At 46.3% G+C, this 26,995-nt stretch overlaps 1 protein-coding gene across 2 annotated transcripts in view; it reads right to left on the reverse strand.

The window, feature by feature from the left end:
• CCHR2.PART2H20orf27 (chromosome chr2.part2 C20orf27 homolog) overlaps positions 1-26,995 on the reverse strand; it is a 611,858-nt gene that overhangs the window by 389,738 nt on the left and 195,125 nt on the right. For both annotated transcript variants that reach the window (XM_044064073.1, XM_044064074.1), the window contains exon 2: positions 12,574-12,673. In XM_044064073.1, the coding sequence (XP_043920008.1) occupies positions 12,574-12,592 (19 nt within the window). In that variant the 5' untranslated portion in view covers positions 12,593-12,673. The remainder of the gene's footprint in view (positions 1-12,573; positions 12,674-26,995) is intronic.

Here is a 26,995-nt window from a genome sequence, read left to right on the forward strand (position 1 = left end):
GGAGTGAATACTGCAACAGTGAAGAGAAGAGCATCTACTGTTATGATAAGATTTTACATGACTGCACTATGTCCTTCCATTTCACTGTTGCAGGATTCATAACCGTAGGGAGAGTGCCAAGGAGGAAGGATCAGCAGAGCCCTCTAGGAAATCATGAAGGATGGCCCTAGCAAAGCCAGTTCTAGCTCTGGAGATTCCATCCAACTTGTAGTGCTTCGTAAATGTATGCAAATAAGTCAAGGTGGCTGCCTCAAAAATAGAGTCGGCATCCAAACCCTTGAAAAAAGCACCAGAAGAACCCACAGCTCTAGTAGAATGGCGGGGGGGGGACTGTCACTAGCAGCATCCTAGTAAAGATGGTAAGACTTATTAAAAGTGAGACACTTCCCTCCATTCTGGTTCCTACAGAAGGACCTCTGAGGGATAGAGAAGCAGAGTCTTTCCATCCTGTTCACTCTTGGTAAGTGTCTCTTTGACCTTCGACCAAAAAGAGATTATCTAGTCTTCAAAACTGTAGAAAAGTAAGGCATGACGGCACAAGGAGATATTGGTGACTGCTGCACAGGACGTACCATCAGCAGCATTAGACAAAAGCCTCAGACACATATGAAAGACTGATCGGCGACAACCAACACACCAGGGTATTCGGAGAGTCCAGGGGCTGCTGTTGAATCACCACCTTTGACACTCCTGAGTGAGATCTCTCTGAAATGTTCAAAAATGAGCAAGATGATATAGTACATGCAAGGTGAATGGGGATAAAGCACAAGTGCACTCTTCAACATGGTCCAAAGCATCCCTTTTAAAGGGCTTAACCTTAACACTTTCTTATGGATGCTGCAACCACAATGGCGTCCACCACTGGACTCTTGCTCCAATGAGGTCTATATCTTTCGGTGGGCCAAGGACTTTATAGGGTTTTCAGGAAATAGCTTCCATCCTGTCAGGTTCTCTCTAGGCCCTATGGGATACAAGGTCAATGGGGGCATCCGAACAGGCAGATCACCCAGGACATGGATGGGCCTGCAAGAAAAGACTTGAGAAATACAGAACCCTCTGGGTAAGAGGCTTTATTGCTCTACCCTCTCTCCCCAATGCTGGTTTAATAATACTAGTTTGTTGCTAAACGAGGCATCCTCGTGGAGGGGCATGGGGGATTTTTTCCCCTTCCTCGAGATCAAAGTCCTCAGTGAGAGACATCACTAGGGTGTTCAAGAGTTTTCTCTTACACCTGCTCTTCACGTGGACCTCTCTGGGTGCAGGTGACCCCAAATGCAGTGAGGTCTCAAGGCCTACAGACGAGGACTGTCCCATAGCAGGCTAATCTGTAATGAAAGACACTGAAGAAGGAAAGGACTGGGATGGATCTGCACCTGTTGCCGAGCACCCCCTTCTCCAAATGGGAGGAGATCCTTTCTACAACATCAAAAGCTAAAATGGAGACTAGACAGCTACAAACCACAGCTCTCAGATCCTAATAAAGAAATTGGAGGCAAGCTCCAAAATGACTGGTGCTGACGTGGAGACCAGCAGAGAGCAAGTGCCGAAGCAGCCAGGAGCAGAGAGGACTCCCAAGCTAGGAAGGTTGACCTCATGTCCTCGGCCCAACCGCTCTGCTCCACAATGCACCCTACTATGACATGGCCAAAGTATAGAAATCAAGGATGGTGCCTAAAGTGGCCAAGCTGTCAGCACCAGCAGAAAGGAATGCAGCTAAATGGCAGATCTGACAACCCGAAAACCAAATAGGCCAGAGAAGGAAAGTACAGCTGTGTACACTTACCATAAATGTAGATGTTCGAATTGCATTGGGTTATCTGCCTGCAGGTAGCCCTCAGTCGGCCCGAATACCAGATACTTAGTATTTCTGCGTCGGCTGCTGTCACTCCAGGTCTGACGTCAGGTCATCAGGGGTATAAAAACAAGCAGCAAACGCCATTACATCAGTTTTTCTTGCCCCAAATGTCAGGAGCCCCCCCAACAGGGAGCTAAGGTATGTTGGAAAAATCTCCACCAGTAAAAAGTAAATACCAATACCCCTGCAAGGGATGAGTAGTATACACAGAGAGGAGAGAGAGAGTGAGGGATAAGGGGGCTGGAGGGAGGGAAACCAGGACTGTAAAAGTGAATTCACTCAAACATCTACATTTATGGTAAGTGTATACAACTGTACTATGTTCTTCGTGTTTCACTGTTGCAGTCATCACACTTGGGTTGATTACCAAAGCTGTAGAAAGGGTGGAGGCACTCAAGAAGTGTTCGGGCTGGCTAGTACGCCCTGCAGGACTGCAGTTGCAAAACCCGCCATGGATTTGGAAAATATAGGCAGGAGGTAATGCTTTGTGAATGTGTGTACAGAACTCCAGGTAGCAGCCTACAGAATGTCCCTGGGTAGGGACTCCCCTGAGGAATGCTGTAGAGGTAGAAGTTGCCCTAGTGGAATGTGTTCTGACCCCCTGAGGGGTTGGTTTCCCATGGTGTTTGTAGCAGAAATGGATACAGTGTGCTATCCATTTGGAAATTGTCTGTTTTGAAATGGCCTTTCCCTCTGCACCTGGTGCAAAACTGAGTAGTAACTGGTCAGATTTCCTGAAGGGCTTAGTCCTATCCAGGTAGAATCTGAGCTGTCTGTGCACATCCATGGAGTGCAGGATCCTTTCCCTTTTATTTTGAGGATTAGGAAAGAAGGCTGGCAAATGGATATATTGGCTGAGAGCCACGCTGGACACCACTTTGGGCATAAAGGAAGGATTAGTCCTGAGGGAGACCCTGTCAGCATGAAAAATAATGAAGGGTTCCACAGCTATAAGTGCTTGTAGCTCAGACATTCTTCTTGCTGAAGTGATGGCCAGGAGCAATGCTGTTTTCCATGAGAGTAATTTTAAGTCTGCTGACACTGCAGGCTCAAAAGAGGGCAGTGTGAGCTTTTACAGTACAAAGTTAAGGTTCCAAGAAGGGGTGGGTGCTCTCCTTGGTGGCCTTAAGTTGTTTGCCCCTCTCAGGACCTGTTTGATGAGAGGGTGAGAGAATAGGGCTGGCTCAGAGTTGTAATGAGCCGAGATGGCAGAGGCATGGATCTTAATGGAGTTAAAGGATAGGTCTCTGTGGATTAGTCTACTAAGTAATCCAGGATTAGCGGTAGGGAGGGCAGAGTTCTGTCCTCTCCTTTAGACCGAATCCAGGCGCAATACTTTTTCCACTTATCAGCATAGGATTTCCTTGTACTGGGTCATCTGGCAAGAATGACATCTAGAACCAGCTTGCTTAGGCTGCTTACTGGGGGAGAATTCAAGGAATAAGCCAGGCGCAAGACTTGGGGTTTGCAGTTGCAGATGCAAGATCTGGCCCTCACCGCTGAGTGAGGTAGGAGCCAGGGAGGCACCGGGGTCAGGCTGAGCAGGAGTGGGTACCAGTGCTGGCGTGGTCAGTCTGGGGCAATCAGAATTGTCCTTGGTCTGTCCGGTCTTACCTTGAGCAATATTCTTGAGAGAAGGGGCAGAGAGGGAATTGCATAGATTGAGAGGTTTACCCACTGGAAGGATAGGGCATCCACATTCCAGGCCCTGCTGTGAGATGTCCTGGTGCAGAATTTGCTGAGCTGGTGATTGCAGGGGGAGGCAAAGAGATCCACCTCTGAGGTCTCCCATTTCTGAATCCGAAGGCTGAAGGTGCTGGGCTCTAATTGCCACTTGTGTGTGTCTAGGAGATTTCTGCTCAAGTCGTCTGCCAGTGAGTTTTGTTTGCCTGGCAGGAATTGAGCTTGTAGATGGACCTGCATGTCCAACGCCGTGTTCCACAGGGCCATGGCTAGCCTGCAGAGTGGGTTCCTCCCTGCTTGTTGATGTACCACATAAAAAGAAGTTATGTACTCACCATAACGTTCCATCTGAGTAGGTACGTCATTTGTCTGCAACCTGTGGGTATCGGATCCAACCTCGGATCCGAGCCGGCAGCTTTACTAGCTAAAAGATCCGAGCTCCTACCTCCTCCCCTTTACCCATAACCCCCCCCCCCCGCTACATGCTGCCTTTCCTCAGATCGAGTTTGCTTAATCCAACAAGTAATACCCTCAACAGAAGACCAAATAACGCCAAACTCATGAAATAATCACAATCATGATCAGGAATCACGAAATGGTTAGGGGGCATGGAGGGGGGGTCGGTTGCAGACAAATGAAGTACCTACTCAGATGAAATGTTATGGTGAGTACATAACTTCTTTATCTGAAGTAGTTACTTCATTTGCTCTGCAACCTGTGGGACAGAGTCCCCAGCTACCTAAAACCTTGGGCGGCCTTTAAGGAAGGATATTCCGAAGCACCGTGGAGCCAAAGGGAGCCCTACTCCTGGATATCATAACCAATTTATAATGAGAAATGAATGTATGGGAAGAGGACCAAGTAGCTGCTGAACATGTGTCGTCCAGAGGAACCCTGGACCAGAACGCTGCTGATGAGGCTATGGATCGGGTTGAGTGGGCATGGACTCTGATAGGAGCAGGTTTACCTGAGGATACATATGCATGAATGATGCACTGTGAAATCCAATTTGCCAAGGTAACTTTGGTAATAGCTCTACCCATAGCAGATTTGGCAAAGGACACAAAAAACTGATCAGCCTTGCGAGTATCCTTCGTCCTGTGCAAGTAAAAATGTAGTTGTCTATGTACATCTAACTTGTGTAATTTGTATTCCCCTTTGTTCTGAAAGTTGGGAAAGAACACTGGTAAATTAATTGACTGATTAATATTTGACTCTGAAGCCACCTTTGGTAAGAAGGAAGGGTTAGTCCCGAGAGACACTCTATCCTTATGAAAAATCAGATAAGGGTGTTTCATGCAAAGGGCTTGAAGTTTTGAAACTCTCCTGGCTGAAGTAATAGCAACTAGAAAGGCTGTTTTCCATGATAAGAACTTTAATGGAACTGAGGCGGCAGGCTCAAAAGGTGGGCTCGTCAATGCTTGTAAAACCAGAGTTAAGTCCCATGGTGGGACCGCAGTTTTAACTGGTGGTTTCAATAGAGAAATTGCTTTCAAGAAGGTTTTGCATATCTTCGCAGAAGCTAAAGATCCCAGTCCATCTCCCACATGAAAATGGGAAATGGCTGCCAATTGTACGCACTAGCTCCTTGATGGAAAATGTGTGACAGAAAATCAAGAACCGTTGGAATAGGGACAGTAAAGGGATCCAAGCCCTTTTTCTTAGACCAGATAGAAAAACGTTTCCATTTACTGCTGTAAATTTTTCTGGTAGCAGGCTTGTGAGCCGCTACCAGAATGGCCTTCACTGGTGATGAGATGCCGGGAGTAACTGGATCAACCTAGCCACAAGCTTGAGGTTTACCAGGTTCGGAAGTTGCAATCCTGCAGGATGCAAAATCAGATCCGGAATGGGATCTAAGATCCATGGAGGAACTACACTGTGAGACCGCAGATATGGGAACCAGATCTGGTGAGGCCAGAATGGGGCTATGAGGATAATTCTGCTCCCCAACCGATGTGCTTTCTGAATGAACTTCGTCATAAGAGGAAGGGGGGGGGGGATAAGCATAGAGGAGACCGGGTGGCCAAGCATGAACCAGAGCATCTCTGGGGCTCTCCCCTGGTGGGGGAAGTATCGCAAAAAACTCGCTGCACTTTGTGTTTGACGGAGAAGCGAAAAGATCGCAGCAAGGTAGACCCCATTTGAGGAAGATCTGTTTCGCAACTGATGGTTTGAGAGACCACTCGTACGGTGTGAGGATCACACGACTCAGTTTGTCCGCCAGAATGTTGGACCGACCCAGAATGTGCGTTGTTACCAGAAAGCGGTTGGTGGATATCGCCCACTTCCAAACTCTCATAGCCTCTCGACAAAGGGGATAAGATCTGGTTCCTCCCTGTTTGTTTATGTACCAGACTACTGCCATGTTGTCTGTTTGAACCGCAATATTCCCTAGAGGAAGAAGGCCGTGGAGAGCTTGCAATGCCAGAAGCACCACCCTCATCTCTAGGACATTGATATGCAAAGCGGTCTCTAAGGGGGTCCACGTGCCTTGGACGGTTCTGCCCGAACAATGCCCCCTCCACCTGAGGCGAGAAGCATCCATGGTCAACGTGGCTTGGGGCGGGGGCATTACAAAGGGTCTCCCTTCTCGCAGCTCCCATGAGCGAAGCCACCAGAGGAGGGAGTCCCTGCAAGCCCTGCTCAGGGGAATAGGGGTGTTCAATGGATGTAGCAACAGAGACCATTGGACTTGAAGGGTCCATTGCAGAATCCTCATTCGTAGATGTGCGTGTAGACAAAGACTGATTGCCGCCGCCATAGACCCTAGTGCTCTCAGGACTAACCCTGCTGAAGGAGCCGTTCGGATCCGAGAGGGAAGTGTGCTCCGACCTGAAGGGTGCTGACACACCAACCCCTACGGATCCGACGCTCAGCTCTCGGCCCCAAGAGCTAGGATCAGACACGCTCGAGGGTACAGTCGGCGTCGAAGCTACCGGAGCCATCAGCGCCGACAAATCCCCGGCTCCGAAAGGGGCCGGATCCGATGACTCCAAAACCTGAAAACGGGTTGGAGAAGGAGTGATCGGAGCAAAAAGGGGGACTGCACTCCCCCCCCCCCCGAGGAGGGGGGGGGCAGGAGCACTCCCATCTGCATCTGAGTCTGCAGAAACTGACGCATCATCCGATCCATGTCCGCTTCGGTCAGGCTTCTCGTAGACCTAGAAGATGTCGTCGAGGCGGGCCGGGAGGGCCGCCTCGAGGGAGACCGGTACTCCTCCGGCGAGAAAGAAGGCGAACGGAGCCGAGAGGGAGAGGATCCAGAGACCCTTGTGGAGGGACTAGAGACTTTAGATGGTGAGGCTGAGGGATGGGTCTCAACCCGCCTTTTATGACTCTGCTTCTCCCTATCTTTTTCCTTATGCCTCTTCTCTCTTGAAGAGGCAGACTAGTCCCCTGAACTCTGTGCAGCAGAGGGAGGTTGAAGTCCTAGGCAGAGTCGGGGGACCTAAAGGTACGGGGGCTGCGGTAGCAGCCTGTGCCTTAGAGGGAGAGGAAGAAGTGTCCTGTGGTAACAAGCCCACCAGGATCAACTTGTTCTTCCTATCCCTGATGGCCCGGGGGTTAAACGCTGCACAAATCTGGCAGCTAGTGGATAAGTGGGCCACCCCAGACAAGCACTGAGTGTGGCCATCAGCCGGGGAAAGCTTATGGCCACACTCAGTGCACTTAGAAAAGACGGCTTTGGACCCTTCAGCCATCACACTAACACACCCAGACACTAAGGGGAGGGACAAAAAAACGACTATAAACTAAAAATACCACAAAAAAATAAAACTAAGACTATAATTCGACAAACAGGGACTAAACCACTCACACACTAACAAAAAATTAAACTTTTTGTCTAACTTTTAACAATATTCACTGGAAAGGTCTCACCCAGCCTAAGGAGCTCTTCACTAGTAGCGTCTTTCAGCCGCGGCAAACTAGATCTGAGGAAAGGCAGCATGTAGCGGGGGATTATGGGTAAAGGGGAGGAGCTAGGAGCTTGGATCTTTTAGCTAGTAAAGCTGCCGGCTCGGATCCGAGGTCAGATCCGATACCCACAGGTTGCAGAGCAAATGAAGTAACTACTTCAGATCTGTGGTGTTGTCCATTTTTATTAGCAGGGATCCTGGTGAGAGTAGGGATCTGAAAGCTGTTAGAATGTGCTGCACAGCTAGCATCTCTTTTTGGTTGATGTGCAAATGAATTTGACTTGGGCTGCAGTGGCCATGAATGCACTTGCCGTCCAGGTGTGCCCCCCAGGCATAGTCTGATGGGTCTGTGGTTAGGGTCTGGGTGGCGTGGGGTTGAGTAAAGGGCCATCCCTTGTTGTGGTTGCATGCTGCTGCCCACCAAAGAAACTCTGTCCTCAGACAAGGTATGATAGGAATAACAGTTTCCAGGTCCTGAGAATGTTGCCACCAAAGGCTTTTTAAGTACCACTGAAGTTTCCTCATATGCAGTCTGGCATATGGGATTACTAGGCTGCATGAAGCCATGAACCCTAAGGCCTTGAGGATTTTCCTTGCAGATAGCTGGGTTCTGGTGGCCATTTGAGTGAAGTAGTCTGTCAGATAGGCTTGTTTTTCTGGAGTAAGGAATGCCATCTGGGATGCTGTGTCCAAGCTTGCTCCCCGGAATACAATCTTTTGACTGGGGACTAGTTTTGATTTATTTTTGTTGATGGCATACACCAGGGAGGTTAGAAGGTTTTTTTTTTTTACAAATGTCAGATGCTACAACAGCATTTCTGGACTGTCTGCCTGAATCAGGCCATCGTCCAAGTGCGGGAAAATTTGAATTATTCTGCAGTAGGCAACAGCTGGAGTCAGGCATTTTGTGAATACTTTGGCTTATCAACTGCTCCCAAAGGGAAGTGCAGAGAACTGATAATGCATAGATCCTTCCCTGAAGCGTAGACACTTCCTGCACGAGTCCTTTATAGGGATGTGCAGACAGGCTTCTTTTAAGTCTAGGGTGGCTAACCAGGCATCTTTGGCCAACAGAGGAAGAAGCTGCTGCAGGGTGAGCATTTTGAATTTTGGTACCACCAGGAAGGTGTTTGGAACGGAAAGATTTAGGAGTGGGTGCCAAGTGCCCTCTTTTCTGGGTACCAGGAAAAGTCTGGAATAGAATCTTTGACCTATCTGTTCCACAGGAACAGGATGAATTGCCTTTATAGAAAGCAGGGATTGAACTTGGTTTTGTGCCTCTGCCCACTGGTTTGGAGGAAAGTCTGGGAACCCTTTTGGGGTTGGCAGTGGGTGGAAGTAAAATTTGTACCCCAGGGATACAATGTTGGAGACCCATTAAGTCCAGTTTTTTGCATGATGGGCAAGTTTTCCTCCTAGGGGCACAAGCAGTTGGGCAGAGGTGGGGAGAGGAGTTGAGAAGTCACTGGGAATTCTTTCCATAAAGGGGTGACTTAGCACTCCATGTTTTTGAGGTAGAGGCATTCCATTGCTTAGATCTCTGCATACCCAGAGATTGTAGTCTGGGGGGTCCATTTTCCCTGGGTCTAGTTTGAGATGGTCTTGAGGGGGCTGGGGAGGACCAATGTTTCGAGGGGCAATGCCTACTGAATCTAGGAGGCTGTACTTGCAAGAAATTAGCTTTTTCTTCAATCTTTTTAAGAACCTCTTCTGCTTTGGTGCCAACTTGTTCAAAGGAGCATCTAGTAATTTTGATTTGACACGATCTGGCAAGGTCTGCTCCTTAAGCCAAGCATGCCTTCTCAGTACAGAACCAGTGACTGCTGCCCTGCAAGATGCTTCTAGGGTGTCAAGGCCACACTGCAATGTGTGCTTGCTGACTTGGCTTGCAGAATGCATAAGCTCTTGTAATTCTTTATTTTCTGCACAGTCTGTAAAGGTAGCTATTTTTTGCTTAATATGTTCCATAATATGCTGTTAGCACTTCAGCATGTGAAACTGGCAATTCAAAACCCTAATGGTGAGAGTTGCAGAGGTATATACTTTCCTACCCCTTCTGTCTAAAGCTCTGGAATCCCTGTCTAAAGCTCTGGAATCCCTGTCCGAAAGAGTGGGATTCTTAGCTGTAGTTACTTTAATAACTTTAGGCCCCTGGGAGATGACCTCTGGGTCAGCAGTAGGATTTTTGAAAAGTAATTTGTGAGAGTCAGGAACTCTGTAGTACCAGCCTGGTGGAGAAGCAGAGGGAATGGATTCCTCTGCATCTGAATCTTCATAAGCAGATAAGGGCATGTCTTCATAATCAGATACCTCAGAGTCGACGGACTCTTGGACTGTTAAAGCTGCCGGGGACAGGTCTCTTTCTCTTAGCAAGGGAAGGCTAACTTCCCCTAATCAACATAATAAGGTCTTCTTCCATTTTAAGTATTTGATGTTGTGGCAAGGAAGCAGGTGCATGAGTTTGGGTCGTCTGTATTTTAGGTGTAGCGCATACTCTTGGCCTTAGAAACTCGGTAGTTTTAGACAGAACTGAAGATGAGAAAGAAGTCGGTTTGTGCTGAATATCGGTAGTGCAAAGAACTTCCTGAGAAGCCGGTGCCTGCTCAGCGGCTCCGGACCCATCCAAGGTACAGACATCCGCAGGTTCCATAGTTGAAGAGGAGTCTTGCCACATACCAGACTCCGAATGGGTCTCGGTAGAGGCCTGCAAATCCACTGAAGCAGCCACCAGGGGCTGCAAAAGCGCAGGAGTACCGGTGAACTGGCGACTAGCTTAATGGAAGCGTCGTCGGCAGTTTTGGACCTGTGCAGTCTTGTCTCTGTCTTTATCCTTACGTTTTTTCGGAAGACTGGTAGTCGGATGGCTTACAGAAACCATTTCTGAATACGGAGATCAAGAACGAAAGTATTTAGCAACAATAAGGGCCGACAATGAATAATTTGGGCTTTGAACAAGGCACAAAGCCGACAGCGAGGTACATTGTGGTCTGGGCCTAAACAGATAACACAGTAAGAATGGAAATCTTGGTGTGGTATTTGCTTTCCACAGGCAAGACAATTGTTAACTTTTTCTGACATCGGTTAGAGCAAGAAAAAAGGATCCCCAACAGGGTACTTAGCTTTAGAAAACTTCAGGATAGTTCAATTCGGAAACGAAAACTCCGGTAGCAGCCGCCGACCGGCACTCGTGCAAACTGCTTCTGCTTCGGGCTCCTCGGCAAGAAAGACTGATGTAATGGTGTCAGCTGCCTGTTTTTATACCCCTGATGACCTGACATCAGACCTGGAGCGACAGCAACCGAAGAAAAAATACTAAGTCTCTGGTATTCGGGCCGACTAAGGGCTACCTGCAGGCAGATAACCCAAGTATGATGACTGCAACAGTGAAACACGAAGAACATCCAACAGACTCAGAAGGTTGTTGGAAGATTTAAGACTCTCAACTGACCTGGCAGATGGACAAGTCACAGATGTTGGCTTCAAAGGCTTATTAGCCATTGGATCTGAACTTTGGATACAGAAAGGGGAAGACCAAATCCAAGTGAGGGAAGGGTGGTTCTGGAGAAAATCTGTCAAAAGGGGATTGGACTCTGGCTGAAGCAGCAGATGGAATTTGAGAGAGAAGGAGACTAGGTTGTACTAAGTGAGAGAAATGAAGATTCTGAGTCCAGAACCACAGTAAGTGTTGATCAGTGCCAGGATGGCTACAAAGGAGCCAAAGATTGGTGAATTTTTGGATCTGGTTGACCCTCACTACAGGAAGAGTGTTTACGCTTTACTTTGTCCTTTGGCTTAAACTCACCAAAATCCCCGCAGGGATCTTTCTCCATCTATTCTCACACCTTCTCAGATTTCCTATCCTTCTTGGTAGGAGAAAAGGAAGCTGACTAACCAAGGGCTGCACCAGGCCTTTTAAAGCAAGCCTGGCCCTCATATCAGACAGGGCTCTGGCACTTGAAGGCAACACAAACCTGGCATTCGACATCAAGTTGTACTGCACTCAGACAATACACGCCTATTATTGGTGTCTTTCGAGGGCAATTCGAGCCCACACGGAAACCATTTTTTAAACCTCAAACGATTTACTTTTCATGCTACAGGGGAAAAACAATACAATCACAAGCTTTCTCTAAAAAGGAAAAACGTTAACACTCTACTGTAGCCTTGTTGCTGCTTCTGTGGTACTAGAGAAAAATCAACAAATGAAAACGCATATAGACTTTTTTTTAATAAAGGGATGGTAGAAAAAGGGGGAAGCGAAAAACCAACAAGAGAAAAAGCACACCTACACATCTACTTAACTCTACAAATACACTAAAATTATCCCATAGTTATCCATCAGTAGGAAGTAGAAGAGGCTAAAAAGAAAGAGAAAGACAAAGAAACTTGAAAAATGATTCAATTAGCTGAAGAGCTCACTGGACAATGATCCATCGGTGATGGCAACAAATGAGATCTGAGGAGAATCAGTTGTAACGGGGAATTATGGGTACAGTAGACAAAGCACCAGGACTGAAGATTCTGATGGTGCCGACGTCACCCATAAGTTGAAACACATGGGAGAAAGAACAGATCTACCCCCCCCCCCTTCTCCCCACAATATGCAAGCAGGCAACATACAACTCCCTTTCTCTACTGCCGAATCCACCATACACACAAGCCACTAATCAAACCTGGATGACTTGGACCACAGTCAGTGCTTTATCAGTTTCTGCCACTGAAGCTGACTTTCACTCTGATGCTTGATGAAATACAATCTAATAATTTACTGCCATTGTATTGTGTTTACTGGTTGTCTAAGGATCCTAAACATAACCATGTCCTACCACTTTGTTGCTTGTTGAAATACAATGTAATTCAGTGCCACTGTTCTATAAACCACATTATTTTTATAGGTCACCTAAGGAACCAACTGATCAAAAAAGGACATAGTAGGACATGGTTACTATTAACCATCTCCATCAATTACTGTGCATATTTTCCTTAATCCACCTAAGCAGAACCCAAGATTCTACATCTGCAAGTCCTATAATGGTTGTGAATGCCTTTAACAAGTATCACAATTACATAAAGAACCCTATACTACCAGCAAAGGTAGAGCTTTAGCCAACTCACCTCTTTTACTTGAGGCCATCTATTTCAGAAGATGAAAATCCTTAAAAAGAGTTCAACTCAAAAGAAGGCCATTCTTTTCCAAAAACAGCAATTTCAAAACCTGAAAGAAAAATACAAAAAATTAGAATTCCCTGATGCAAAGTTCTGTCTAAGCTGACAAAAGCATCTAAGGTGGAAACTGCAAATGGCAGAACTGTTTTGCATGACTAAGCCAATTACACTAACAAAGTCCCACTTCAGAGCCCATTTATCCTTTTACCTCTGATCCTACAATCCTACCACCATCCTCTGTCACAACCTATGCCAATCGCACCTTCACCATCTCACCATCACATGTTGTTGTTGTCACATGTCCAGACAAATTACTAAACTCTGAAAGCATAGACCTACATATGCAAAACACTCCCTCTGGCTATGGCGTATTAACTCAACATTCTGAGCAACACCTGTAGATATACACTGGTGTTACAGTCCCCACTTAAAACATTCCTGATATATAAACTGCATAAATAAAACAACTTAGGGCGCACACACACACACACACACACACACACACACACACACACACACACACACACACACACAGAATGCAGTTCTCACACGTCATACAACTAGTATGTACAATTTTTTTTTTTTTTTTTTTTTTTTAAGTCAGTCTTCGTTATTTTCAACATATTCCGTCTTCCAAAGGTTCTTCTCTTTTATATTTGATGTCTGATTTGTACTATCCTTAAATTCAAGGAAAAAGCCCTGGTATTTAGCTACGCCTGAATCCAATGAGTATATAAAGGAGATAGTGGATATTTCTTATAGGTTCATAGGTTCATACTAGGCTATCTGCCCGAGGGCATTTACAAGCCTAGCCCATAGTTTTGTGGCTTACGCCACCCCTTTAGTATGGGGAACTATACCCATTATTTTGCTGTGCCTCTGTTGATAGTGACACTGAGGTAATCCCTGGGGTATATCTGCGATCTCCCATCCATTGGTCAAGATTTCTCTTGAACAAGGCCAGCGAGGTGCTCTGCCTCACATATACCGGGATTTTATTCCACAGCATAGGGAGTCTTTGGGTGATTAATCTATCCCTCCAGCACATTTCTGTCACAAAACACCATTTTGACAACTCCAAAAAGATGTTAATGCTCCAAAGACTTTTTCCATGGATTTTTCCAAGAGCTTTTTTGGTTACCTAGAGCCTCAACAATGCTTACCTACAACCCCCCCAATTCCTCCTTTTCACAAGCAGTTTTTATGATTCTGTGCCTTGGGCTCCGTTTACCTCTTTGCCTTTGGGGCTTTCCACGGCTCCGTTTACCTCTTTGCCTTTGGGGCTTTCCACTGCTCCAAGAGAGTGCTCACAAACAGTATACCCCCTGTCAAAGCATTCTGCAAAATACAAGACATCGACATCTACACTTATTTAGATTTTCTGATTCAGACCATTTCCCTTCACAAAATTCTACAGGACTTCTATAATTCACAGTCACTTTTAGAGCATAGGCTTCACTCTGAATTTCACAAAGTCCAATCTTCTTCATTCACATTCCCAGGTTACCTTAACACATCCCTTATAATGCTCCCGCTCAGGAAAGATTCTATTCTTAGACTATTTTCTGTCCCTGACAAACCTATCTGTGACTTTGGCAAGACAGATTTTGAGAGCCCTGAGATATAGGGCATCTACCATACACACGATTCCATTTGCCAGACTGCAAATGAGAAAAATCCAGTGGTACATGAAGTCTATGTGGGCACAGCATTGTCATCTATCTTTACCCATTCATAAAAATAGCTGAATTGGTGGCTCACGCAGATAAAGTTAAACCCAGGTGATCCGTTTATAATCTCTCCTCCTCTTCAAAGTATCACCACAGATACTTCAACCAAGACCTGGGGGCATGTTCTAAAGGCTTCAAGGTACAATGAATTTTGTCCAAAAGAGGACAGAAATTAGAAGTTATGTACCTACCATAACGTTCCATGTTAGTTGTCTTCTTCTCGCCTTCTTTCTTGCTGGATGGGTTCGGAGCCGAACCTCGGCTCCGACTCGGCCACTCTAAAAGCTCGAGAGCTAGTTCCACCGGCTCGAGGCTCCCCTATATCCCAGAATGCTAGGCGGTAACTCCTCAGATCTCGTTTGTAAGCTAGGTCGAGCTAGGAAAATTCCATAATATAGGAGAAAAGGAATAACCCACCTCTATAGGCTGACTAAAAGGGTGCCCTAAACCTGACTGAGGAAATATATATATATATCTATATCTATATGTATGTATATATATATATCTATATCTATATGTATGTATATATATATATATATATATATATATATATATATATATATATATATATATATATATATATATATATATGTATGTATATATGTATATATATACATATATATATATAATGTATATATATGTATATATATATACATATATATATATATATAGGTGGTAGAAAGGATAAAGGTCACAAAACAAACTCCTCTAGGTCTGTCCAGGCTAGGGGGAAGGAGGGGGCCGAAGAAAGAAGGCGAGAAGAAGACAACTAACATGGAACGTTATGGTAGGTACATAACTTCTAAATGTTAAGTTGTCCATCTCGCCTTCATTCTTGCTGGATGGGACCGCGTCCCTAGCACCTTGTCCCGGGTGGCCTATCGGAACAGACTCTTGAGTACAGTGGAACCAAAGTTGGCTCGGTCTCTAGAGGCCAAGTCCAACTTATAATGAGAAATGAAGGTATGGGGAGAAGCCCAAGTAGCTGCAGCACAAATCGAATCAATAGGCAATCTGTGTTGGAAAGCTATAGATGTAGCTAAAGCTCTAGTTGAATGAGCCCTGGGTTTGGTTGGCAACTGTTGATGTCTGATCTCATACACAAAGGTAATCAATGAAGTAAGACATCTAGAAAGAGAAACCTTAGAAACTGGAAGATCCTTTCTGCCTTCTGCATAGGAAACACCAACAGTTGATCAGACTTCCTAAATTGTTTGGTCCTGTCTAAATAGTACCTAAGTTGGCGATGAACATCTAACCAATGTAATTTTTGTTCCGATCTGTTTGAATAGTTAGGAAAGAACACAGGAAGATCAATGGTTTTATTCAAATTTGCCGGTGAAGCTACCTTAGGCAAAAAGGACGGGTTAGTACGTAAGGACACCCTATCCTTATGAAACAAAAGATAAGGGGATCGACTACACAGAGCATGAAGTTCAGAGACTCTTCTGGCTGAAGTAATAGCTACCAAAAAGAGTGTTTTCCAAGATAGCAATTTCATTGAGCATGAAGCCGCAGGTTCAAAGGGGGGAAGAATCAAGGACGTCAGAACCAAGCTGAGATCCCATAGAGGAGGATCCCCGATAGGTGGTTTGAGGAGAAAAACTCCCTTTAAAAAGGCTTTGCAGAGTTTGTGAGACATAATGGAGGACTCTGAGACTCCAACATGAAAGTTAGATATAGCTGCCAATTGAACCGTGATGGTAGAAGGAGACGAACCTGAATGGAAAAGTTCGGCTAGAAAATCTAGAACTGATTGAATGGAAGCAGTGAAAGGATCTATATCCTTTGAATGTGCCCAATAGGAAAAACGTTTCCACTTACTATGGTAAATCCTCCGAGTGGAAGATTTATGAGAGGCTATTAAAATATCTAGAACTGAGTGAGATATTAGAGGAAGCCTGGCTAGAGTTGGAATTGGAGAAACCATGCTGTGAGGTTCAGAGAAGGGAGGGAGCGGTGCAAATGACCCGACTGATGGGTCAAGAGGTCTGGAACTGGGTCCAGATGCCAGGGTTGCTCCAAGAGATAACGGTGAAGAAATGGGAACCAAACCTGTCGAGGCCGGGGGCAATGAGGATCATGGAAGCTTTCTGAGCGATGGCTTTCTGTATTAGCTGAGATATCAGTGGAAAGGGAGGAAAAGCATACAGAAGTCCCCGGGGCCAATCGTGGACTAGAGCGTCTCTGCTGGGATGGCCTGGTTGGGGAAAGAGGGTGAAATCATCGTCGCACTTGCTGTTTTGGGGAGTAGCGAAAAGGTCGCAGCAAGGTCGGCCCCACTTTTGAAAGACTTTGTCCAACACTGAATTCTACAGAGACCACTCGTGAGGCATGAAAATAGCTCTGCTCAATTTCTCCGCAATCACATTGGACTTCCCGGGAATGTGCTTTGCTAACAGAAATTGCTGAGAAGAAATCGCCCATTGCCACAGTCTGAGTGCCTCTCAACATAGGGGGTAGGATCTGGTTCCGCCTTCTTTGTTGATGTACCACACTACAGACATATTGTCTGTCTGAATTGCTATAGTTCCTTTGGGAAGAGAGTCTTGTAGGGCTTGCAACGCTAGAAGCACTGCTCTCATCTCTAGGACATTTATGTGCAAGTGGCGTTCGAAAGGTTGCCATATGCCCTGAACCGTCCTGCCCTGGTAATGCCCCCCCCCCCACCCGATCAGGGAGGCGTCCGTTGTCAGTGTAGCAACCGGAGGGGGAGGAACAAAGGGTCTTCCTAGGAAGAGCTGGGGGGATGTGATCCACCAAGAAAGATGATTCCTGCACGATTGTGTTATCGTAATGGAATGGGACATTGGAAGTTGCTGGTACGACCATTGTGTGAATAGCATCCATTGTAAGATTCTCATGTGGAATCTGGCTAAAGGAAGAAGAGGGATAGCAGTCGCCATTATCCCTAAGACCTTCAGGGCCAGTCTGACTTTGATTTTGTTGCTTTGCAAGACAAGAGAGACTTGTCTGTGTATGTCTGCTATTCTCTGCTCTGTGAGTCTGGCTGACATGCTGACTGTGTCTAGATTTGCGCCTATGAAGGTAATAACACGACAAGGCGACAAGACAGACTTTTCCTAATTTATTGAAATGCCTAATGTTTGACATGTGTGAAAGGTATAGTCTCTGGCAAGAAGTAGGAGATGCCTAGTGGGTGCTGTGAGGAGCCAGTCGTCTAAATACGGAAACACTTGGAATCCTTGACGTCTCAGATGAGAGGCGACCACTGCCATGCATTTGGTAAACACTCGGGGGGCTGTAGCGAGTCCAAAGGGCAGGGCCCTGAATTGGAAATAACTGGTTCCCAGCCTGAAGCGGAGGAATCTCCTGGAGCGTCGGCTCATTTTGATGTGGTAGTACGCATCCTGGAGATCTATAGAGCACATCCAGTTGTCCCACCCCAAAAGGAATAGAATGGACTGCAGCGTGACCATCCGAAATTTTGTTTTCTTGACCGACTTGTTCAAGTTGCTGAGATCCAAAATGGGTCTCCAGTCCCCTGTTTTCTTTGGAACCAAAAAGAATTTGGAGTAGATTCCGGACCCTTGTTGGTCTGCTGGAACTGGTTGAATGGCTCTTTTTGCAAGCAGCTTTGATATTTCTAGCGCTGCTTGCTCCCTTTGACTGGGTGGAACGTCTGGAAGGGATTTTTTTGATTGCTTTGGAATGTGAAAGAATGGGATTGTATAGCCTTCGGAAATGATAGACTGTACCCACTTGTCTTGAGTTAGGGATTGCCAGGCTTCTGGGTACAGAGATAATCTTCCCAAGACTGCCTCCGAAGGTGGACAGTCGGGCAACACCTCAGGGATGCTGAAAGGGCTTGTCGGAGAAGGTCTCTCGACTGCCCTGATTCTGCGGGCCCCCTCTGCCTCTAGGGCGGCGTCTACCATTATTGTTCCCCCCTCTGCCTCTAGAGGGGAACCGACTCTGTGCGTCAGGCAAAGCTCCTTGAGATTGTTTGCGGAACCACATCTTTCCGCCCTTCTGGCCTTTGGGGTAAGGCCTAGGAGTGGAAAAACGGACTCCCACGGCAGAGAGAGTCTTGCCTTCAGTCTCGCACCTAGTCAGGGTTTCCTTCACTTGAAGACCAAAGAGGGATGATCCATCAAACGGGGAGTTAGTGAAGGATGCCTTGAAAGGGTCCGCAAAATTACATAGCCGCATCCAGGCGTGCCGACGCAAGGCCACACCTGTACCTGCCGCTCTACTCGCTCCATCCGCCACATACGAAAGGAGGCGCATGGAGGAGTTGACTATTGAGTTGAGGGTAGCCAGCTGAGAGTTCATCCTATCCTGAAAACCCGCAGCTGTTGGATCCTTTAACATTTCACTCGCTTCCTTGATCAAATCTCTCTGGAGACAAGTGAAATGACAGAGGTAGTTCAGCGAGCGCATAGAAAAGGTCGCTGACGAGAACATCCGCTTCCCGTACCTGTCCATAGTCCTAGACTCCTTGTTAGGAGGATGGACAGGCACTGAAGGATCAAGCTAGCTCCTTCTTGGTGGCTGCAGCCACCACCATAGCATCCACAGAGACGCCTTTGGTCCTTTAACATTTCACTCGCTTCCTTGATCAAATCTCTCTGGAGACAAGTGAAATGACAGAGGTAGTTCAGCGAGCGCATAGAAAAGGTCGCTGACGAGAACATCCGCTTCCCGTACCTGTCCATAGTCCTAGACTCCTTGTTAGGAGGATGGACAGGCACTGAAGGATCAAGCTAGCTCCTTCTTGGTGGCTGCAGCCACCACCATAGCATCCACAGAGACGCCTTTGGTCAAAAACTCTTTGTCCTTGGGGGCAGTGATAAACTTTGAAGGTCTCCTGGGGGTGGGATCCACAGAGTCAGGAGCCGTCCAGGCCTTCTTTGCCACCACCTGCATAAGGGGGTCAAAAGGAGGGGACACCCAGGAGGTGGAAGGGCAAGAGCCAAACGCCTCAAGATACACCAATTCATCCTCTGAAGGGTTGAGGGCTGGCCAATTCCCCCTCTGTTTTAGGATCTCGAGGATGTCTGCAAAAGAGGTATCTTCAGAGTGAGAACGAGGGGACCCTTCAGAATCCTCTAAATCGGTGTCAGAGGTGACAGACTCAAGGGAGTTGATGTGCTTCCTCTTGCACTGCCTCTTCCTAGGAGGCTCTCCTACCGGGTCAGGAGAGGCCTCGGAAGAGGAGGAGATCCCCACTGGGGATACTTGAGGAGCTGGCTCTCTGCGATCCGGGATGAGGGAGTGAGCAGAAATCACTGGAGACACCGTGGAGGGAGGGGCAGATGGAGCCGACTGTGGTGTCGAACCAGGTTCTATGCTCCTCATGACCTCGAAGGCACCCCTGTCAGGCAGAGCCAGAAGTCTCCGCTCCGAAAAGCTGAAAACCTCCCCCGGCACCGACAGTGATGGCTCCGAGGCCGATGTCGGAGCCGAACTCACCAGCGCCGAAGCACCAAGAGGGAGAGCGGGGTCGGACAAGGGTCCAATGCCACTCGCCCCCTCGGAGCCGACGAGGGAAATCCGGCACAGAGATTCCTCCAAGGAAGAAATCGGAGCAGACGACGGTACCGAAGACAACGGTATCGGTTCCGACGCAGCCACAGTCTCGGGTCCGAGCCGCCCCGGCTCCGAACTCAAAGGAGTCGGAGGAGGAATATTCTGAGTGATGGGATTAGCCATCGACTGTTGAGTCGGGCTTTGAAGCATCTGGGCCAGTGCCTCGGACTTAAGAAGTCGACTCACTACCCTCTGAAGGTCATGATCTGAAAGTCTCGACGACCTAGAGGAGTGAGATCTATGGCTCCGTTCAGACAGCAATGGAGATGCTGGAGCCGAATGAACGGAGCCGATAGATGGTGACCGGGACCTTTTTCTGGAGGTCGGTTCCGACAATCTGATTGGAGCCGACTCACCGGTGTCTGCCTCGGCTCCGGCCGGAGCCGAGGAAATAGCAGGGACATGAGTTCGAGAATCATCGGCTCCGGCCGGAGCCTATGTTCGAACAGCCTTCGATGCCCCAGAAGACGACTCAGATACCGGAGCCGATGGTCTGGTAGGCTTCGAGGGTTTCCCCGAAGACTGAGTCGGGGGACCCTCAGGCTTCAATAAGCCACTTAGAATGAGATTATTTTTACGCTCCTGCAGGACTCTAGTTTTGAAGCCATGGCAAACAGCACATGAGTCCTGCAGGTGCAAAGGTCCCAGGCAGTACACACAAGAAGTGTGACCGTCTGTCAGAGACATCTTCTGACAGCACGAGTCACACTTCTTAAAGCCTGAGACCTTTGAATCCTTAGACATGTCTAAAGTAGAAAAATGTAACCACACAATCACACACACACACCGATTACACTTATTAGAAATTTAAATTAAACTTCAATTAAATTAAATTACAAGTAATTTAGAAAATTAAGTCCCTACAAACACAATCACTCCAACTAGTAGGAAGGGAGGGACTGGGCCTAAGGCCCAAGGGAAGAACTCAAGTGAGTTTCAGGAAAAAAAAGGGAAAATTTTGACTGGAAAGGGAAGGGAACTACTTACTTAATAAAACTATGAAGAAAAACTAACTTAAAGGGGAGTTTAACTAAGATATTAACTAGTTTTTTTTAAACTGACCTGACGAGCCGGTTGAAACGCACCTCGATCGCTATAGTGGCAAATGAGATCTGGGGAGTTACCGCCTAGCATTGTGGGATATAGGGGAGCCTCGAGCTGGTGGAACTAGCTCTCGAGCTTTTAGAGTGGCCGAGGTTCGGCTCCGAACCCATCCAGCAAGAATGAAGGCGAGATAGACAACTTAACATAGAGCATATACACAAAAAGATTCCGGCTCCTCAATCTCTTCATCACCTCTAATCTCCAGGAACACTTCAGGTTCTAACAGAAACCTTCACAGCCATGAGGTACATCAACAAAGGGGGGGGGGGGGGCACAAAATATTATCCCCTATGCAGGCTAGCAATGATGGCTTGGGAAATTGTTATTCATCACAACCTTTTTCTCCAAGCAGTCTGCATTCCATTAAAAATAAAACAGCATGGCAGATTACTTGAGAAGATCAAAGTCAGACCTTCATGAATATATGTTGAGCAATGACACACTGTCCATCAGTGGGGAACCCAGGAAATCAATATCTCTGCTTATAGCTTTAACAAGCATCAAGAATATTTTCCTCCAGGACATCCCTGAAAGGAAGTTTAGCCAACAGACACCTACACCTTCACTTGAAGAGTGGAATTCCTGCATGTCTTCCCTTAAGTTTCATTCAAAAAGTCCTCTTGAAGATTCAGAGGGACAATCTCATAATTCACTGGGTAACACCTTTTTGGCCAAGACAACACTGGCTTTCCCTTCTTTTCCATCTTGGCAAGGTCAATCATCACAGACTGCCCCACAGGATGGACTTCCTCACAGCCAAAGGCTCTTTCACCTAAATCTGAAGACTACCTCACAGCAAAAAGAAATAAAAAATTGAGGATATTTTACAGATTGTAAATAGAGCTAGAAAAAATCTGCAACCAACAAAACTGGAACTATTTTCTGTTGGGTGCTAAAACAGTCCCTATCATGCAGGGGTACCACCTATCCTTGAATATTTGTGTTATCTGCTCAATTCTGTTCTAGTATACACATCCATTAAGGTAAAATTGTCAGCTATCTCAGCTTACCTTCACATGGATAATACAGTTTGTAAAAGGAAGTTCTGAACTTACCCTAACATTCAATCCGTGTTGTCCACTTTCATTCTTCCTCAACTGATGGGTTCGGGATGCAAGCCCTCTGATCCAACTCGGCCACTGTAAAAGCTCGTGTCAACCTTTAACTCTCGAGTTTCTCCCTTACTGAGAATGCACCGACCCCATTACCTCAGACTGTGTTTTGCAGACTATACCAGAATATAAAAACTACTCTTATGTAAAGAACATTAAGGAATATATAGCAGAAAGGTAAAACAAAGCTATATCTGGAGCTTTACCATTCAAGGAGTAGACCCAAAAACTCACTCGATCCACTCGCGCTTCCAGAAAAATTAAGGTTAGGGGTCGGTGTAGGTAGCTGAGGAAGAATGAAAATGGACAACACAGATGGAACATTATGGCAAGTACATAACTACTTTATCTGATGTCAATTTTCATTCTGTTCTCAACTGATGGGACAGAGTCCCCAGCTTCCTAAATCCCATGATTGCCTCAAGGAAGGATATTCCTAAGCACCACTGAGCTAAATGATGCCCTACCTCTAAAATCAACTCCAATTTGTAATGAGAGAAGGAGGTGTGAGGGGAAACCCAAGCTGCTGCTGCACAAATGTCAATTCACGGAGGCTCCTGAATGGAAGACTGAGGAAAGCTGCTACTGATTTTGTTGAATTAGCATGCAGCTGTTTAGGTAAAGGCAAGTTTAACCTGTTGTATATAAAGGAAATGCAGTTAGTAAGCCATTTGTCCTGGGAAACTCTAGACACAGGCTTGCACAATTTCCCTTCAGCAAAAGAAACAAGTAACTGATCTGAAGTTTTAAGGTCCTTTGTTCTGTGTAGAAAAAAAAGCAATTGCCTATAAACGTCTAATAAATGCAACAGATATTCACCTTTGTAGAATTTGGAAAGAAAACTGGCAGATTAATGGATTGGTTAAAGTTGGACTCTGACACTACTCTGGGAAAAAGAATGCATTCTTCATAATGTAACTCTATCCTTATGAAAAGCTAGGTGTGGAGGCTTCACAGACAAGGCCTGAATCTCTGAAATACGTCTGGCAGAAGTAATAGCCACCAAAAACAAAGTTTTCCAAGAAAGAAACTTGAGATTGCAATCATATGCAGGTTCGAAGGGAGGAAGGACCAGAGCTTGCAGTACTAGAGTTAAGCTCCACTGAGGAGTATGAGCGTTAATGGGTGTCTCAGAAGTGTGCCTTGTAGAAAGGTTTTACAAAGTTTATGGAAAGCAAGTGAAGAGCCATCAAGACCAATATGAAAATTAGAAATCGCTGCTAAATGAACCATTATTGTTGAAGAACTGGCCTCTTGATTAAAAAGCAATGTCAAGAACTCCAGGATACTATGAAAGCAGAAAAGGTGTTCACATTATTTTGAAGTGTCTAGTGTACAAACATTTTCCATTTGCCAGCATAAATAAAGTTTCCTTTTAGATGGTTTGAGGGAAGATAAAATTTGGCGAACAGGGGATGAGAGTACAGGTTGTCTGTCTAGTACTGGAAATGGAGAAACCAGGCTGCTAGCTTGAGACTCGGGAGGTCAAGATGCATCATGCCTGCAGGAGACAGCAGATCTGGAGCTGGGTCCAAGAATCTGGGTCAAGTGAATCAAATGAGGCCACAGGAAGGGGAAGCAAATCTGTCGAGACCAAAAGGGTACAATGAAGATGACTCTGCTCTTCAACCTGGTAGCTCTCTGTAGAAACATTGGGATCAAAGGAATTTAGGGATAATACATAAAGCAGACATGTGAAGACAAATCGTGAAGGACAGGATCCCTCGGTGATTCCTCCTGTGGGGGAATTAGGGCAAAGTAGCTGCTGCACTTGTTGTTCTGGGGGAATGCAAAGAGATCGCAGCACAGCTGGCCCTACCTGTGGAAAATCATTTCTGCTACTGTCTGGTTGAGGGACCATTCATGACATAGAAGAATGTACCTGCTCAGCTTGACCGGTAGCACTTTCAACTTCTCCAGAATGTGCTTTGCTATAAGAAAGCAGTTGGAAGATAATGCCCATTGCCATACCCTGAGTGCTTCTTGACATACTGGATACAATTTGGTTCTTCCTTGTTTGTTGATGAACCAAACCACTGACATGCTGTCTATCTGTATTGTAATCATTCCCAAAGGGAGCACATTTCGAAAGGCTTGTAATGCTAAAAGCACTGCTCTCAATTCTAAAACACTGACATGCAATTTTGCCTCCTCAGGGGACCACGTGCCTTGGACAGTCTTCACTAGGTAATGCCTCCCACCCCAACTGGGAAGCATCCGTGGTCACTACGGCATTGGGCTGAAAGTGGACGAATAAACAGCCTTGTAAAACCTGATCTGACTGAATCCACCATATCAGACTCCTTTTGCAAATATTAGTACTTCGTATCGGGGCAGACAGGGGGAAATGACAAAATGACCACTGAGAGGCCTGCAACCACTGAAGGATTCTCATGTAAAATCTGGCCAAAGGTACTAATGCTACTGCTGCCACCAATTATCCTAGAGCCTGAAGGACCAAGCGTGTTGAAACTCTGGTATTAGAAATCATCTTTTTCACTTGTGCTCTTATTGTCTGAACTTGAGAGGGAAAGTGAGGCTACTGATAATTTTGTGTCGAGTAGTGCTCCTATGAACTCTAGAGTTTGACTTGGTTCTAGTTGAGTGTTTTTGTAATTTACAGTTATTCCTAGTAGAGTACAAGTTTGTATCACCTTTACTGTTGCTATGATGAGCTAATGCCTGGTCGGGGTGGACACATGCCAGTCGTCCAAGTATAGAAACACCCAGAATCCCTACATTCTAAAGTGAGCTGCTATTACCGCCATGCATTTGGTAAACACCTTTGGGGATGTGGTGAGACCAAAGGGCAGAACTCTGAACTGATAATGTACTGGCTCCCACCTGTTCATGTTTATGTTTATGAGATGGACCTTCAAAATGCATACCATCGAGCACAACAAATGGTCTTTCTCTAAAAAAGGGAGAATAGACTGAAGCGTGACCATCCAGAACTTGGCCTTTCGAATGGATTTTCTTAAGATGTTGAGATCCAGAATTAGTCTCCAGTCCCCTGTCTTCTTTGGCACTAAAAATAACCTTAAGTACGTTCCAGATTCTATCTGGTCTGGGGGGACGTGATGGATGACTCTTGTCTAGCAGCTTTTGTATCTGAATTGCTGCTTGCTTCCTCTGACTGGGTGAAACATCTGGGAATTTTCTTGAATTAGGAGGATAAAGGGAAAATGGTATTTTATAACCTCTGGAAATGATCCTCTGCACCCAAGTATTTGTTGCTATTTCTAGCCAGGCTCTCTGGTGCAAGGACAAGCAGCCCCAGACTGCCTCCAGAGATGGACAAATGGGCTTCCTTTCTGGAGTCCTGGAAGGGTTTGCCAAAAACAAATCTCTGGACCCTTGGTTCTGCAGGCCAACTCTGCCACGATTGCGGCATCTACCATTAGAGTTCCCCCCTCTGTCTCTGGGGGAAATTCCTCCACGTGTGCCCTGGAAAACACCTTGAGATTTCTTGAACCACATTTTACCACCACCTTAATGATTCCTTGAAAAGGATCTTTGAGGGGTGGAAAAACATACACCCATGGCAGAAAGGATCTTTCCATGCTTCTCACACCAGGACAATGTATCTTTTACCTTGGGAGCAAAATGTGACAAGCAGTCAAAGGGAGCATTGATGAACAAAGACTTAAATGGCTCCACAAAAATCACACAAATGCATCCAGACATGTCTCTTAATGGAAACGCTTGAACCACTGCCCTTGAGGTTCCTTCTGCTGTTATAAATTAGCCTCAAGGAAGAGTTGGATATGAACTGCAGGGTAGCCAACTGAGAAGTGACCAATGTCTTCAACTCCTCAGCAATGGTTCCCGTTTGACAGTTCCTTAATCAGGTCCCTCCTGTAGTCATGTAAAATGTGCCAAATAGTTTAGTGACCGGTGAAGGTTGCTGAAGCATAGAAATGCTTCTGGAATCTGTCCATTGCTAGCGACTCCTTGTTGGAGGGATGAACAGAGGAGCTTTCTTCCGCCATGCCTTCTTAGTAGGCATGACCACAGCATAGACTTTGGACCAAAACTCCGGGGAGTCATAATTTTGTTGGGCTTCCTAGGGATGGGCTCAATGGTGTCAGGATCGTTCCATGCCCTCTAAAAGACCAAATCAATGAGCTCATCGGTTGGGCAGGACCACTCAAGAGGTAGATGGGCTGGTACCAAATGCCTCCTGGAGTAGAGATTCTTCCGATGAAGGGTCGCTGGGCTTCCAGCCACCTCTCTGTTTCAGGATGTCTCCAAATGACACATAATCAGGAAGTGACCATGGGGACCCTTCACTCTCATCAAAATCTGTACCATCAGTGACAGATTCAGGGAAACTATATGCTTCCTCTTGCATATTTTCTCTTTTCAGGGACCTCCTTGATGGGATACTCGGGGAAGCTATATCAAAAGTGGAGGGAATACCCTGATGGGAAGTCCGGGGTTTGTCAGCGGTTGTCCCTGTAGAGAGGATAGTTGAGACTCTAGATGCAGAGGTGGAACAGGTGTAGACTTCGGATCAGAGGGGGTAGGCACAGTACTCGTCAGAGATGCACACAAAACTCTCTCCAAAACCCTAAAGGCAGACTGTCCTGGAAAGGGACAGGAACCTGGATCCAAGAGGACAAGCCCATAATCACTAGTCCTCCCCTTGTTATGAAGACAGCCCTCCCAGAGGCCGAAGTCAGAACCAAACTGACCATCACCGAGGCTCTGAGATGCAAAGACTGCTTCAAAACCCTTGGAGTTGACTGCAGCACCTCGGACCCAGCGGGGTAGTGTCAGCTCGGAAAGCTCTCCAAATTTGACTGTACCAAAGAGCTCAGAGCAAGTTTCGGATCCAAGGATACAAAGATTCTTGGATCTGAAGCAGAT

The sequence above is a fragment of the Protopterus annectens genome, chromosome 2.part2 (genome assembly GCF_019279795.1).
Source record: "Protopterus annectens isolate FY-2018-M chromosome 2.part2, PAN1.0, whole genome shotgun sequence".
NCBI classification, from domain to species: domain Eukaryota; kingdom Metazoa; phylum Chordata; order Ceratodontiformes; family Protopteridae; genus Protopterus; species Protopterus annectens.